General features: G+C 41.7%; 1 protein-coding gene across 3 annotated transcripts in view; it reads left to right on the top strand.

Annotated features, from left to right (window-relative positions):
• PLPPR1 (phospholipid phosphatase related 1) overlaps positions 1-17559 on the top strand; it is a 257859-nt gene that overhangs the window by 204939 nt on the left and 35361 nt on the right. For all 3 annotated transcript variants that reach the window (XM_078061527.1, XM_078061529.1, XM_078061528.1), the window contains exon 3: positions 9445-9633. In XM_078061527.1, the coding sequence (XP_077917653.1) occupies positions 9445-9633 (189 nt within the window). The remainder of the gene's footprint in view (positions 1-9444; positions 9634-17559) is intronic.

A 17559-nucleotide genomic window follows, 5' to 3' on the forward strand; every position in this document is an offset into this window, starting at 1 on the left:
TCAGGTCATGATCCCAGGGTCCCGGGATCGAGCCCCACATCAGGCTCCCTGCTTCTCCCTCTCCCACTCCCCTTGCTTGTGTTCCCTCTCTCGCTGTGTCTCTCTCTGTCAAATAAATAAATAAAATCTTTAAAAAAAAAGTAGAAACGCCAAACTCCATTTCAGACTTACGGCATTTGGAGTATCTGTGGACCACAAGGTTGGTGGTCAGGGGAGCATGCAGGGCCAAGAGTGGTGATAGGAAGTGTCAATGGAGTAGTATAAGAGTAGAATCCATAGAAAGAGATGAGATCTCCCAAGAAAAGAGCATGGAAAGGAAATGAAAAGAGGGGTAAGGATAGATCTTATGAGGGTACTACTGTTGTACAAACCAGGCACCGGAAAAGGGAAATTAAAGAGAGTCAGGGAAAGAATGGTCAGAGGCAGGAGAAAGTAGTGATTTTAAATACTAAGAAAGGAGAGTGGTGGTTGGGGGGGGGTAGGCTCAGGTAACCCCCACTCTTACCTCAAAGCCATGTAAAAAAGCATTGAAAAGAATAAGCATGATTTATGAAAGTGTTAAGTTACTATATTGTATACCTGAAACTAATATTATTCTGTATGTTAACTAACTGGAGTTTAAATAAAAACTTTTTTTTTAAAAAAAGGAAAGAACAAGTAAATAGCCCTCAAAGAACAAGAGAAAGGACTGAGCACTTATCATGTGCTAGGCATTACCCTAAGCATTTTACAGACATTATCTCATTATGCTAACTGCAGGTTTGAAGTATAAGAGTGGTTGAATGGCACCAGAGGTTCAAATCCTGCATCCACCATTTACTAGGTCTATGAGCTTGAATAAATTTTCTCTTCTTTGTTTTTTTTTTTATTTTCTCTTCTTTAAATGAGAGTAACTCATTATCTCACAGTGAGGCATGAGTATCATGTAAGATAATGCATTTCAAGTTATATAGTTTGTTATGTAGTTAGTCAATGAGTCCTTACTAACCTTTATTTGGGATTGCTTTTATAATATCTGTCTCCCCCACAGAAAGCCACACATGTTCAATGATCATGTCTGTTTTGTTAACAGTCTTATTATTGGTTATTCAATTTTGTTGCAGGTAAATACCCCCAATGTCTTCATGTAGTAGGCACTCAATATTAGTTGAATGACTGAACAATCTCATTTCATCCACATATTCTTGCCTATGGGTATATCTTTGTTCTCTTTAAAGAAGGGGGGCGAGGGGCACCTGGGTGGCTCAGTTGTTAAGCGTCTGCCTTCGGCTCAGGTCATGATCCCAGGGTCCTGGGATCGAGCCCCGCATCGGGCTCCCTGCCCAGCGGGAAGCCTGCTTCTCCCTCTCCCACTCCCCCTGCTTGTGTTCCCTCTCTTGCTGTGTCTCTGTCAAATAAATAAATAAAATCTTTTTAAAAAAGTAGAAATGCCAAACTCCATTTCAGACTTACGGCATTTGGAGTATCTGTGGACCACAAGGTTGGTGGTCAGGGGAGCATGCAGGGCCAAGAGTGGTGATAGGAAGCATCAGTGGAATAGTATAAGAGTAGAATCCATAGAAAGAGATGAGATCTCTGTCAACTAAATAAATAAAATCTTTAAAAAAAAATAAAGAAGAGGGGGCGAATTCTCATACACAAACTGGTCCATTGTAAGTTTTCCAGATTCTTAACCTCAGCTTAATTGCCTATTAATTAAAAGACACAGGTCTGAAGGGGAAATAGAGAATCACTAATCAAAAGGCATAAAGTTTCAGTTAAGAAAGATGAATAGGCTCAAAAAATCTGCTGTACCTTGCACCTGTGACCAATAATACCATATAGCATGCTTAAATATTTGTCAAAGGGGTAGATCTCATCTTGTGTTCTTACCACAATAAAATAAATTTTTCAAAAATTCTTTCAGAAAATATAAAACTATAAAGGTCAAATAAGGGTCAAATATACTGACAAAGGAGAATTAACTGATGGTTTAATATTTTATTTTTATTCCTTCATATCTTGAGAGATAATACTGTTTGCAAATAGCAAAACTAAGAATAGTTACATGGCTCTTAAAAACTCTTATTTGTGGAGATACAATATTTATCAAGAAGCATCATTTTGTAGATGGAAAAACTAGCTGATTATTCAGTCCTGGCTAATGTGGTGACTTTATATTCTCTTACATACTTTGGTGCATGTGGTATTGTTTGCTTATTCAGAAAAAAATTTATATTCTACCCAAGTTTTAATGAAATAACAGCTAATAGTTGTTGAGTATCTGCTAAGTGCTTTCGATATCCTAAATCATATAGTTCTCATACCATTCCAATGAGAACTCATTTCTCATGTAAGGAGTGAGTTACTCATTTCACAGGTGAGTAAAAAGGAATAGACAGGTTATGTAATTGGTTCAAAGTCAACAGTGGTAATTAGTGGATTTGGGATTTGAACCTATGTATCTTAGTCACTATAGTATAAGGAACTTGCACACTATCAGACAAGTATCAAATAAAATCATGCTTTATTGTAAGATTTTGTTTTACTCTCATAGTAAGAAATACATTTCACACTATATTATACACACTTCCTCTGCCTGTATTTTATGTACTAAACAAGTTTCACATAAAAATACTCGCTCTTACTATGTGTGAAACTCTCTGATACATGCAATTCTATTCTGTTCTCTTTCACTAAAAGAATTCTAGTTGAACTCTAAAATTGTATACATTTGTTTCACAATCCACTAATGGTTTCAGACCTGCAGTTTGGAAAACCAACATAATAAGGGACATATTAATATTCAATAATACTAAATGAGTATAATTATAACTAAGGATACCATTTATTAAGCATTTACTATGTACCAAAATACTGTTGTTGCTATTTATGTATAATACCCTCAGTTCTCATTAAACCTTGAAAAGTAGCTCAGTTTTTCTCACGTAAGAACTGGGATGTGGAGAAGTTAAGAGATTTGTTCCACAGAGATTAAAGGTTTCTTCCGCTAGTCTAATAATAACATTTAAGTATATTAAACAATTAAATCGGTAAAAAAAAAAACAACACAGGTCTGTATTTCACTAGCAGGTTACTTACTAGAAAATAGTCTCCAATTCACTGCTACCCAATAGTTTCTAAAAATCTAAGCTGAGAGAAACAATACCTAGGAAGGAGTGCTTGTATATATAATCTGGTCCATTCTTCCTAGTCAGACACTGCTCTAAATACACAGTTAATATACAGCTTAACACACAGTTCTCATGCTACAGCATTATTAGCCCATTTTACAAATAGAAAAACTGAAGCACAAGATTTTAAGTCCCATGCTTAGTAAGCAGCAGAGTGAGTTTCCAACCCAGGAAATGTGTCCCACATTCTTAGCCTTTCATTGTGCTGTCTCTCTCAAGTTCAACCTAGACTGTACCGTAATACCCCCCCTCCTCCATTCTAGCCCACAATATTGCTTTTGTGCATTTTGCTTTGATGCGATGTCATCAGTCTATGTTAAGAATTGGCATGGCGGGGGTGGGGGGTGGGGGGAAGTGGCTCAGTCAGTTAAGCCTCTGACTCTTGATTTCATCTCAGGTCATGATCTCGGGGCCATGGGGTTGGGGACCATATCAGGCTCCAAGCTCAGGGGGGTGTCTGCTTGAGATTCTTTCTCTCCCTCTGGCCCTCCCTCTGCTTGCCCCCCCTTTTCTCTCTCAAACAAATCTTTAAAAAATACATTTAAGGGGTGCCTGGGTGGCTCAGTTGGTAAGCGTCTGCCTTCGGCTCAGGTCATGATCCCAGAGTCCTGGGATCGAGCCCCGCATCGGGCTCCCTGCTCTGCTGGAAGCCTGCTTCTCCCTCTCCCACTCCCCCTGCTTGTGTTCCCTCTCTCGCTGTCTCTCTCTCTCTGTCAAATAAATAAAAACTTTAAAAAAAAAAAAAACATTTAAAAAAAAGAATTGACATGGGGTCCCATATAAAAAACAGCACCATCCTATTCCACATTCTTCACATTGAGCCCTTGTTTATCATGCCATACCCTTTATGAGAACCCGGGAAGAATTCCGGTCTCATCACTATATCAGAAGGATTCTACTTCTCTTTAACCACTGGTCCGTTTTTATCTTACAGAGACTGTGAAATGTGCAACTGACCAGCATTTCCTTGTTTGTGTTGACTGTTAGAAAACTTATACTCCAGGATGTAATTCTGTCTCCATACTTATTTCCTTTCTTCTTCTGTTCCAACTTCTCACCAATGCTTGCTCACTTTATTTGATGGAGGTTGATAAAACTCCTTTTTGAAACAAAATGAGAATGTATAAACATGCCTCATTGCATATTTATGAGTTAGTTACTAACTTTCCTACAGATAAGGAAACTGACACTAGGAAACATTTGAATAAACTGCTCAAGTCTGTAGCGCCTAGTCTACCCCTTAATGTCATGCTGACATATTTGTGACCTGATTTCCCACAGGCCACCTAAGTTTGTGTGGAGAAATGCATCATTTTTAGTCATCATCCTGGGTTCCCTCCTGTGAGTTGTGTGACATTATGCAATTCATGTAGTCTCTCTGTGCCTCTGTTTCCTCACCTGTAAAATGGAAATAATAATACACCTACCATGCAGGGTCATTGGGCAGAAGCAGAGTTAATGTATGTAAAGTTCTTAGACAGTACCTGGGACATATGTATCGTGTATATCCTCACCCTTACCGTCACCGTCTCCATCTCCTCCTCTTTCTTGGCTCTTGCCTCTGTTGTTTATGTGGAGAACTTCCACCCCCTCTCAAAGGGTGTCACACTTACTTCTAGAGGTGCCCATGGAGGTCTCACAAGGGTCATGATCAGTTTTCTCACGTTTCCCCTCCAGCTTACGACCTTGGTTCCCACTTCCATCAGCACCCTACTTGCGGGTTTCCCACCCCAGCCCTCGTGTACAGCTACAGACACTTGTGCTTGGCTTGCTCTTTTTTAATATGAAAAACATGCAAGTCCTTCAAATGTACTGTTCCCTGGAGTCCTCACTAAGACGTAACCCTCTGCATCACAACCACGCCGGATCTTATCATCTAAGCTCTGATGCAGTGCTCCTTCTGCTGAGTTTCTTTTATCCCTGCTCTCTTTGGAATTGAACATATGCCCGTGGGGCTTAGTCAAAACCAGTCTCCTAAACAGACCCCATGCTGCCCTGTCCATCCCCTTGTACTCCCTTCTCTTCCATGCATCAGCCCTTTACCTATTCTGTCAACCCCCTCCCTATAAGCTCACCAAGGCACAGGCAGCCACGTATGAACCCCAGCTGGGGATCGGCAGACACCCTCCTACAGATCATTGTCTGGTTCCTGTGTTGAGCACTCACCAGTTGGATCACAAATTGCTTGAGGTTAGAGAGCATGTCCAAGGATTCTGCATCTTCACAGCCCTTAGTTCGGGACTGAACACAGAGGCAGCTCCCACAAACAGTTGTTGGTTGACTGATTAATTTGCAATGGTCTTGATAGCTCCTGGCAAAACCAGAATTAGAAACCTCTTTGGGGAGGGAAACATTCATTGCCTCAGGTAGAGTGACCTAGCACCCCAGTTAGTTTGGGACGATCTCGGTTTGAGCACTGAAAGGTCCCATGTCCCAGGAGCCCCTCAAGCCTCGGAAAACTGAGATGGTTAGTCACCTAGACTGGGCTTCCCCAGTTTCAAATATGCCCCTTACACTCCAGACCAGTGCTCTCATTCCAACCTCACATGTCTGCTCCCATGCTCCTGGAGGAGTGCGCGCATGTGTCCACACACACTCACACATACGCATATTCACTCGCTGTCATGAGTCATACCATCATTACCTCTTCCCCCATTCTTCGAGCTTATATCAGGTCATATAAATTAGTGTCCACAATTACTCCAGACTTTACAGACCGAAGGAAAATGTACTGTCATCTCAGCCTTTTCCCTCAGCTTTGTGACCTTCCCCATTATCACTCTTTGTGACCTTCACTTTTCTCTAATCGTTGGAGGGTAGAACCACAATGCTCTCAACCCTGAGAGGCAGGATTTCAGATATTGCTGGCATCTGCCTTCTGAATCCTTGTAGAATGGTCAGGATTTAATGCATTTTTATATATCGGATTGTCATTCTTGGGAAGTGAAGCTGAGGAAAAACCCTGGTACGTGAGCTCCTCCCCACCCCCAGCCATAATTGTTCCTTTCACACGGATATCATCAACCCTCCACCAGTGCTTGGGTCCAGCACAGCCTCACCATCTGCTCATGTGACACCAACATTATGGCCTCCCTCCATGCATCCCTAAATGGGGCTGGAGAGGGCAACAGAGTTGCTAAGTGTGCCAGCTGGCACCAGCAACACAAACCTAGACAGTGATGGATCATGGCCCAGGATAGAGAGGAAGGAGGGGGGACGCTGATGGCTAATTGTGCGCTGTCATGAGAGTTGCAAAGCGGACCTCTCTGCTCATGGAAGCAGAACCAATGTAGTGTTTCTGTTCCCACAGTAAATGCAAAGCTTCTTTTTAATATGTGGTCACAAGAGAATGTTCAATAGAAAAGAAACCTAGAAATCAAATCTGAATTATTCTGGGTTTGCTTCTGGGCATCTCTAACTGGTATTACGGGGGCCTCTCCAGGGAGTTTGAGGATTACTTAAAGATGACAGGCAGGGGTTTCTGGCTGATCAGGGAGGCTGATCAGGGTCAGTAGACTTATGCCGCTGGGTCAGTTCTGTCCACTAGGCTGCCGAAGTTCCCACCTTCCCGTACCACCCTGAGTCTCTGAGGTTCTCTGTTCCTTACTTTATGCCCTGAAATTGACTGATTCACATATTCATTCAGTTCTCTCTTAATGCTGCTTACAGGATTAAATTGGCCAGGCAGCTAGTCAAGATTTGTTCTATAGACTTCAAATTTAGGCATACTGGCCTAGGCTTTTTTGTTGGCATTATTGTTGATTTTGATGTATTTGAAGTTAAGACGGTTCTATGTTCTAAAAGCTTCTAGTCTACGTTTTTCTGGTGAGTCTTTTTACCTGTGTGTATTTTTGCTTTTATGGACTTCATTTTCATCCTGCCCATTTTTCAATGGAAGTGGTAACACAGAGGTGCCCAGTAAAATCTGATACTTGTCCTCAGTGGAGGAAGCTAGATGCCATTTTTGGTTTTGTTTCATCCAAAAGCTCTTGTAGATCCTGCCTGTCCTCCAAGTAGTTGTTTCCCAAGGGCTGATGAATTATGTTTCCAGCCACATGGAGGAGACACCTAGAAATCCCAGATCAGGCCTGTGCAAGAGGCACAGAGAGCCCTAGAGGGAAAGCTCCCCCCAAACTATGGGAATCATAGCATTTCCTCAGCTCCAAAACATCCAGGTCAGCTGACTAGGTTCCTTCCCATCAGGTCAGCTCAGTTGACCAGTGAAGCACAAAGAAATAGAAACTTCATGGCCTCAACTTTATAAACGAGCTGCCAGCAGGAGCACCCATTATGGAGCACCTCTGTCTCATACTTATCCAAATCTCTTCTCTGGGGCTAAAAAGAAAAGAAAGTGCTTGAAACAACACAGATAGCTGGCCCGAGCACTGGTGATTTACATGTGGTAAATCACCAAGAAATACTCTCAGGCTCAGAGAGACACACGGGAATATCCAGAGATGACTAGACGGCCAGAAGTTGTGACAGAAGATCCACTGGGGAAGAGGGGGAGGAAATACAAGAGAGTAGAATATAGTCCTTGTAGAACCAGAGACAAGTCGTGTATGAAGGACAGCACATGGAAAGTGTGATTTGTGACCGGCCTGGAGGTAAAGAAAAGTGGCAATGGTTGAGGCCAAAGACAAAGACCCTTATAGCAGAATGGTTAGGAGTTCACACTTAAGACCCACTACAACTCAAGGCCTGGAATGCTTTCAGCTGTAACAAGGAGGAACTGCAGGAATAAGATCCCACAAGTAGAGGCTATGCAGGGTTTCAGAGAGTGGGCAGAGTGTAGGGCTTCTCTGCAATGCTGTGGCTAAAGAACCGAATATGAAACAGATAAAAACACCCAACAGTGCCTCTCTGCATGAGAGTAACTCTCTAGGCTTTTGTAGAGGGTGAAATTTTGATGCCATGATACAGGTGGTTTTTTTTTTTTCTCCTGGGGATCAGAAAATGTGGGTTTCTAGTCCCAGACTTACACTAACTAGCTATGTCATGACTTTGAGTTAGTCATTCCAGGGCTGGAAGAAGAACTTTAGCCTTTCTAAACCCTTCCTTCCCCCTCATTGCCCCATATGTACTTCCAAGCAAAAACAATTTTAAGCCATAAACAATGTACAAAGACATCCTCCCAAGGTCGGATATTTTTTCCCATAATGATTACTTTGATACTTTTTTTAAAAATCAACACTTAAAAAATTTTTTTTCCCTCCCATTTTCATTTCCCTGCTTTGCTGATTCTCAACCTAAGTATCTGTTTAGTTTACTTGTTGGATAATTCAGCAGTGTTCAGTTCCCCTTGCTGGGCCTCAGCCTTCTCATCTATGAAATAAAGGTTTTAGAGGGAAAGATCTCCAGGACCTCTTCCAGCTTAATTTTCTGTAATTTCATAACCTCAAAAACCTGTTTTCTATCTACCTTTATCACCGTCTTATCTTGGCATTTTAGTGTTTCCAAATATGAATGAGAAAACTAATGTTGGCTTTTCTATATTCCCTCAACTTCTCATACCTACTAAAGGCTACATCTAAACCTCGGTGAGTATCGAGGACATTTGTGAGTCAAAATGAAAGGTTAGTTATGTCCCTTTTTATATCTAAACCTTATGAAGGATCTGTGTCTATGATAAGATGTTACCAGGAAAGTCCTGGATTTACTGGTGGAAAGAATTTTGGAATAAAGGCACCTTTTTGGAGAAGGTGGCCGCTGTGACTGATCTAGGATTCCTGGACCATGTGTTCGTCCCTACCAGTAATTTAGGGTGTGGTTCTAGGCTTTAACCGTTCTAGGCTTTAGCTTTCCTGTTTATTTGTTCATTCATTCATGATTTACCTGCCTCTAATATACCTTATAAGAAGGTAAGTCTATCTCTAATATTTTATGAAATTTCTCACATCTACATCTTACCAATTCTTATGCCACTGCCCTTGACTTTTCACCTCTGTCCCCAATGGAAATATTGCTGTGGTGCCTATGCATCCTCCAAGAGGATGACAGCAGAAGCTAGGTCTCTCTCTAAGCCTTGCTGTGGTCTGCCTTTCCGATGGGAGCTGTTCATTATTTTCTGGAAGGTTTATATAGCAGATGGTACAAGGCAGACAAGCAAGCACACACTCCCCAGCCCAGAGCATGCTGAGCCAGGCACGCACACACTTGCCAATACCAAAAGGAGGAGAGCTGCTGGGGTGATGGAGGGAGAGTGCTCTGCGGGGCGAGCGCTGCTCGGAAGACCTGCTAATGTCTCTGTGTGGCCATGCTGTATTTTCAGCTTGTCATCATGGCTGGGACAGTGCTGCTTGCCTACTACTTCGAATGCACTGACACTTTTCAGGTGCATATCCAAGGATTCTTCTGTCAGGACGGAGACTTAATGAAGCCTTACCCGGGGACAGAGGAAGAAAGCTTCATCACCCCTCTGGTGCTCTATTGTGTGCTGGCTGCCACCCCAACTGCTATTGTAAGTACAGAATAAACTTCCTTTGTTATTGTCAGATCCTAAATAACGTTTCCTGTCTTCCTTTTCTCCTCTTTCCTCCCTTCCTGGGCATTCACCAGCAGCCTTATTGGGGTGGGTGGGGAGGGGTCCTGTTTCAGCCAAAACAGTGAATGGAGCTCTGCATAAAAAAAATCTCATTAAAATAGGTCTTGTCTTTTATAGGTGGTTTTTGCTTTTTGGTGTCTGAATTTAAGTAAAAAAAAAAAAAAATATATATATATATATATATATATACACACACACACACACATACATTTTGTAAGTTAGTGTGACTGTTCTAAATCAACAGGCTTGATTGGCTAATATGTTAGTTAAGAACAGCTACTGTGCTCTTGAAAAAAATGTGCTGGGGGTTGTGTGTATTCAGACGAGGTCTTGAATGTAAATGCTGGGGCTGATATAAAGACTCAGATCAGAGTGGAATAGACTCCCTTGGGCCTGAGTCTCCTGCTGTTCTGATTGAACTTCCAGAGGGGCCGATGAGAGAAATCGCTTGACCTGAAGTTTGCTGCGATTCATTCTTGGTGGCTCTGGCTGTGTTCATATTACATCACATCCAATTCAGTTGTAACTTTGCCTTCATTTATTTCATTCTTCTCTCTCATGAGGCAAAAAAAAAAAAAAAAAAAAATTGGCTAGACTGTTCTTGAGGGAAACTGTTTCAAAAGCATAAAGCTCACAGATCTGTATTATCTGGTAAAGTGATTTAACCCTCAGATATTTTAATTTCAGTTTTAAAAATGACATTGTGAGTGTTTTAAAATAAACCTTTCTGTGTCTGAACAGGCTACAAGGTCAGATTAGTTGGGATGTAATATCAGTTATCATTTCCCCATATCTCTTCTAAGAGCTGCCTCCCCCAACTCTGCCCCCTCTCTCCCCCACCCTCTTCCTCTCCCCTCTCTTTTGGTAATAAAAATATTGACTGGCATGCTGAGAAATATACCGATGGCTCAGACATTCAGTTCAAGTATTGTTTTCCATGCAAATGTTTTGCTTGCTTTAAGATGAGAAATGGAATAGAATTTTTGAGGAGAAAAAATATGGGCATAATGAGTGATAGTACTTTAAATTCATTCTGATCATTGATCCTTGGCTCTACCCACCGCCCCCCCCCCCGCCCTTAAATGATAATACTATGCTGTAGCAATTAAAATTAAGGTCAGCAGTGATAAAACTGTGGTATGTTGGGGTGGTTAAAAGCACAAGTTCTGCAGTCTGACACACCTGGATTCACATCCTGTCTATGAGACTTTGGGCGAGTCACTCTATTGCCCCTCCCCTCAAAAAAACAGAGGGATAACAGGACTCCCTATTTCATGGAGTTGTCATGAGACTTGAATAAGACAGTTCATATGAATGGCTCAGCACAGTGTCTGGCATGTACGAAGTGTTTAGAAGTAGGGCAACACAGAGCCTGGCTGGAAACTTCTTCACCCTCTTCAGGATCACAGACCAACTTCCTGTACCTGAAGAGAACGAGATTCCACTTGGAATCCCAGGAACCGCAGGCAGTAGACTTAGTCTGGAATCACGTCCTGGTTTCTTTCTGTCTCAGAAGCATATCATTTTCTTGTGTATTCAGACACTCTCTGAGTGATCTGTTGACTTACTAATGTATTTTCCTCGCTTCTTCCTAGTCCCAGGATATATATCATTGCCTAGGTTCTCCTGTAATTACTTCTTGGAATTAGAGAGATTTTTTTCCATTAAAAAAATAAATAAAGCAAGGGAAACAGATTAGGAAAAATTATGGACAAAAAAAAATAGTGAATCAGAAAACAATAGAATTAACAAATAAAATCAGGATGAGATTCTTTGAAAGGTAAAATGTACAACCCCCTAGATAGTCTAATATAAGAAAGGCAGAAGTAAAAAAAGTTAAAACATAAGCAAAAATACAGAAGCCTTTAAAAGTCTATACTCTAGGGGTGCCTGGGTGGCTCAGTCATTAAGCGTCTGCCTTCGGCTCAGGTCATGATCCCAGGGTCCTGGGATCGAGCCCCACATCGGGCTCCCTGCTCAGCGGGGAGCCTGCTTCACCCTCTCCCACTCTGCTGCTTGTGTTCCCTCTCCCGCTGTCTCTCTGTCAAATAAATAAAAATTAAAAAAAAAAAGTCTATACTCTATTTAAATTGTATTTACAGGGTGCCTGAATGGCTCAGTCAGTTAAGTGTCTGTCTTTGGTTCAGGTCATGATCCCAGAGACTTGGGATCAAGTCCACGTCAGGCTCCCTGCTCATTGGGGTGTCTGCTTCTCTGCCCCTTCCCTGGCTCATGTGCATTCTCTTTCTCTCTTGCTCACTCTCTCTCTCAAATAAGTAAATAAAATCTTTTTTAAAAAATAAATTGTATTTACAATTCTGTGCCAATAAATGCTTTCCTCTCAATAAAATTGGTAATATTTTATGAAAAGATAATTTACTAACAATGCCCTAAAAAGATGTAGAAAAGCTGAATAGTGAATAAAAACAGAATAAATTTTTAAACATGTCTAAAATTTATCTCGCAAAATACTACTGAGGACATGTAGCTATAGTATAAATTCCTTCAAACTTCCAAGGAATATAAAATCCATAATTCTATAAAATGTCCCAGAGCCTAAAAATAAGTGGAAAGCTTCTGAGTGCACATTACAAAGCAAGACAAATACGGATTTTAAACACTTAGAAAGTCTGCATGCACACCCACAAAAGCACCCTCAGTAGCAAAAACAATCTCCCTTATGAAAGTTGATGCAAGAGTATAGAAAAGGTTTGATAGACTTGTCTACCTAAAAATAAGCATTTCTAACAAAAGAAAAAGACCACAAAAAGTTTACAGGATATAAGACTCAAATATAAGTATCCTTAATACTTAAAAAAAAATGAGCTTCCCCAAGTAAAAACAGGAGAACACAGGAATAGGCAATTAATAGAACAGTAAATTGACTGTGTGCCTGAACATTTCTAAACTCATCAATTATCAAAGAAAAGTAATTTTGACAAGTACAGTATTTCCTCCTTTATATAAAATTGGCAAATGTTTTAAAGAAAGATAGACCATGTTGTTGAAGGTACGGACACTTTCATACAGTTCTAGTCGAAGTAAGATGTATTAAAAGTTCACAAACTTCAGACTCGGTCATTAATTCCAGTACCTGAATTTATGTTAAGGAAATAATCAGTTTTATATAAATACAAGTGTTTGTGTATAGGGATGTTCATGTCAGCAATAGTTTCAATGAGAAACCTGGAACTAGCTAAATACACAGTACTTGGGAATTATGTAAATACATTATGAGGCAGTTGTATTTTTGAAACACTTTTAATAGCAAGGAACAGGCTTTTGATTTAATCTTAAGATGTTTTTTAAGGGCTAAAAAAATGTATATAGTTATTGCATGTAAAATCTTTCTCCCTTTTACAAGGGAATCTGACCTTCTTTTAATTTTCTGGGTCTGTTTCCCTAGAAAAAGAAAAAGGTGGTATGTATCAACAGTGTTGCTAGGCAAGATTAACCCCTGATGGGTGAATTGCACCCGGACTCCGAGAACTGTAATTACCCGAGGAGGTGCCATGCTATGACTTCTAAGTGCAATGACTCGGAAATTTGGCACATCCATCGTAGGACCTTGAAGGCTGTGCCTTTGGAGTTGCTGCACCATATGCTGGCTCCTGTAGGGCATGAGGCTCTGAAGCTACGGTGGCTCCTGCATCCTTTGATGTGTCTGTGGTCTCTTGCACCTGAGCTCTAGAGCTCTGCTGGACCACCGTGAAGACACGTGCTGTAGGGGAGCACGTGATGCTTCCCTGTTGGCAAGCTGTGGTTCCTCCCAAGTAGACCAGGGTCTGTGGGTCTGAATATTTAATGACCCTAAGAAGATACCTCGTGTGTGTTGCAAGATAATCCCAAATTCGTAATTATATATGAAAAGACTAGTACAAAACAAACTAAAAATTTACAGCTATTATCTATGAGTGCTAATGGCGCAGTTAATTGTTTTCTTCTTTTATATTTTTATATATTCCTTTCCAAATTCTGCATGAATGTGTATTATTTTCAAATCAAAAGATACATTTTTAAAACATTGTATATCCAGTTCTTCTGGCAATAATTATGAAATGACCAATCTCTAATAAGACTTGAAAATGGCAATTCTAATAAAGAAAAACACACATAGCCAAAAAACAAAAATAGGAAAACAGAACTTCGTGAAGAATGTTCTCTTCCTTCTGGACAAAAATGATAGTTCTTTGATTCTAAGATTTTCAGCAGAAACTGTTCTTCAGACTGCAAAGTTTGATCCTGTCTTTTCCATCGATTCATTTTCCCCAAATGACACAAATTCACAATGGGAGTCAGTTGCTCTGATGGGAAGTCAAGGTGTATGGTCAATAAACAGTGAACTGAGGACTAAGAACCTACAGTTCTACTCTAGCTCTCAGGTATGGAACCCTCTCCATTTCTTTGCTTCTCTGGGTGAACAGTGTGACCAATAATGCTAGCAGGTCCCTAAGATATAAGCTGAGGAATATTCCATAAATGAGGATTATAAGCATGGCATCTTAATTTACCTATATTCTGTAGTTTTTGCCTAATTTATCCTCCCAACATCCCAGTGAAATAGAAAAGAGACATCCCAAAGAACATAGAGAAAGGGTGTGGTCCAGTTCCCTTCCTTTTTGAGTTGAGAACCTCGAGACTTAACTAGGTTAAATGACTCACTGAAGGTCCAGCTAGTTCTGTAGGTGACTGAACAGGTAGCCACCCATTTGGTTCCACTTTTCTTTTTCTCCCAAATGAGGGGCATTGCTAGAAGCCAAGGCTGATTACAGCTGACAGGTTAATGGCAGAGAGCCGTGTGGCTTTGGAACCCTGCCGACAGTGCTTGATCTTCCCCCAGGACCTGAAAATAAGTGAGCAGCGTCCGGATACAGAGCAGAACCCTTCTGATACTCAGGGACACTTCCTGGGAGGAAGGAACTGTGTTCATTTCTTGTGTCCCATCCTAGGGAGGTATGGCTGGTCCCAGAGCAGCCTTTATTGGGCCACGGGGATCAAGATAGCAAGTGTCTAACTCAGTACAGCCCCAGCTTCTGAGTGTGCATGCTGCGTTCCCTTCACTCTGCAGTCAGCGGATCTCAGGATGGATATGTCAGGAGAGGCAAGGATCCCAGTCGTGGCCCTGCCTCCAATAATTGTGTGACCTCTGGTGAGTCATGTTCCCTCTATAGGTTCAATTCCTCACCTGTAAATAAAAGGAGGGGTTGGGCTAATGATCTCCAAGATCTTTCCAGTTCTAACATTCCATGAAAGCTATTAAAAAAAAAAAAAAAAAAGGTATTCTGATCGGAAAACTCCGCATGTCATGTTTCCAGGCCCCAAGTCTCAGCTTTCTGGAGTTTGATTTTACACTCTGTGCCTGGTCAGGTTTTCATAGAACTGCGTAGAGTTTTTGTTGTCATGGCTTATTCCTTCCTTAAACCCATTTCCTGTTTTCACTGGACTAGAACAAAGGCAGGATCCCTCAGGGGTGACTTGTATGATATTAACTAATGGCAATTTTCAAAAAAGTAGCTCAACCGGGACTTGTCCTTGGTTTTCTGTGCATTCTCAAGCACATTAGCCATAGGAAAACCTAGCACCTTCCACTGCTGTGTGTCCCTGTGGGTGGGCATTAACAACCCCATTCACGGCTGCAGGGATGCACAAGAAAGGCACGAGGGAAAAGACCCTGCCGAGGGTTTGACCTGTCATTTCCTATTTCTCCTTCCGGGTGCTACTGTCAGAAGAGATCAGCATCATGTTGGGGCAAAGCCTCATGGGATAAGCTGCACAGGGACAGGCCACTGCTGCCTCAGATCGGATTTATAGTGTCCAGAACTGTTTGGCCAAAAGTCGTAGCCCACACTTCCAAGAAATCTGCAGGGTGCATTCTAACCAGGCTGGAAACCCTGGATGACCACTGCCTCTGGCCTCCTGAAGAAACTTGTACACTCAGAACGTAGGGCGGAGAGTCTGTCTGGATAAGAGGATTTAACTCCGCGGAGAATCTGGTTTACCTTTATTTTACCTCAGCCCAGCCCCACAAGGCATGAGAAAACGGCTATTAAACCTTTTTCTTGGCCTCACAACAAAGTGACAGGGGTGTAATTAGTACTGAAGCAACAGCACGTTTGATGTCTAGCCCGCGAGAACTGAAGCAGCTCGAGGTTTGCATGCAACCGCGCACACACGCATATATAAGACTGATCTCGAATTTCCTAGGAAAAGAAGAGACAAACACAATTTGACAGAAAGGCACAAATTGGAGGAAATTGTGAATCTTCATTCGGGGGGGTTTCCGGGCTGTAAGCTCTTGGAGTGACTGTAAAAGCCCAGAGCACAGTGTGGAACAGAGTGGGCTCTCACCAAATGCAGGTCTGTTGGCTGGCGGGCGTGGGTCGCAGCTGCTGAAGCAAAGGAGGCCTTGTGGGGCCTTGCGCTGCCTCCGAATCGGCCTCTTCCAGGCTCTGAACAATCTCATCCGTTGAAGCCCCTTTTAACACTTGATAATTCACATCTTTTTGCCTTTTGTCCATGATCACATGACTTCCTTTTTGGTCTGTTGGTTTGTTTTTTACCATGAGTACATCATTTTGTTACTGTTGATGCTAATGTACTGAGTCTTTACGATCCCTTTTTTTTTTTTTCTGGGAAAGATTTATAAGTATACCCATTAATGGTTGTGGATTTTAAAAAAAAAAACTGAAAAAAATGTGTTTCCCCATCTTCTGTCTACGCTGCACATGAGTGCTCTAAATTCTTTCGTGGATTGTCTCTTCCCCTCACATCATCCCACAGGGAGACTTGCTTGCCATCTTTGAGTTGCCCCTTCTAATGATTGCTGATGATTGTGTTAAGGAGCTTTGATAATTTGCTTCTTGAAAAGACTCTGCCTAAAAATACATGCTGGTCAATTTAGTTACGCATTATACTTTTTACTGAGAGCAGTATCCTACCTAACCCATTTTAAATTCCAACTTCTCTGATACCCACTGTCCAGGAAAAAAGGCATAAGAGACTACTATGCTTTGGAAATACAGCATACCACCTGGGTGCTACATTTTATAACCAGCATCAACAACACAAGCAGGGGCAGTGGGAGAGGGAGAAGCAGGCTCCCCGCCGAGCAGGGAGCCCGATGCGGGGCTCGATCCCAGGACCCTGGGATCATGACCTGAGCCGAAGGCAGACGCTTAAAGACTGAGCCACCCAAGCGCCCCCCCAATTTAGACACTAATATTGGGAACCCTCTCCTCCTCCTCAGCGCATAATACACAGAAATCCCAGAGAGGGGGCCTCTAGCCTCAGCTGTCCTTTAGGAACCCAAGTGACAGAGATATCAGGCAACAGGATGACTCTGGAGTAGGTTGCATCCACTTTGCTGAAGGGAAGATTACTTGGTGTGGGCAAAGTCCCATGGGATTTTGAAAGTGAACTAAGGCCCTAGAGAGTTTAACCAATGGAACTGAGATTGAAGCCCAATTATGTGATTTCAGTTTCCCTTAATCAGCCCTCTCTTGTCAGTTCCTATCATAAAGGCAAAGATGTTGGGGCTAGAAAAGTACAGTAGAGGTCTTCTTGTCTAACAGATGAGAAACTGAGGCCCAGAGAGGTCCAGCGACTGGTCCAAGATCAAATACCTGGTTAAGGGCAGAGCAGAGCTAGAGTCATACCATGTTTCTTTACTCCAGGACTAGAGACAATGATTTTTTTAAATCATTCTCAACAGACATTCCTGCCTAGATAGACCAGGAAGTAAAGACAGCAAACATTCCTTGAGCACCTACAGATGCTTTGACATATATTTTTAATACTCTCAACTATTTTCTGATATAGCTATTACCCTCATGTTCAAAGTCA

Source organism: Halichoerus grypus, chromosome 14 (assembly GCF_964656455.1).
Source record: "Halichoerus grypus chromosome 14, mHalGry1.hap1.1, whole genome shotgun sequence".
NCBI lineage: Eukaryota > Metazoa > Chordata > Mammalia > Carnivora > Phocidae > Halichoerus > Halichoerus grypus.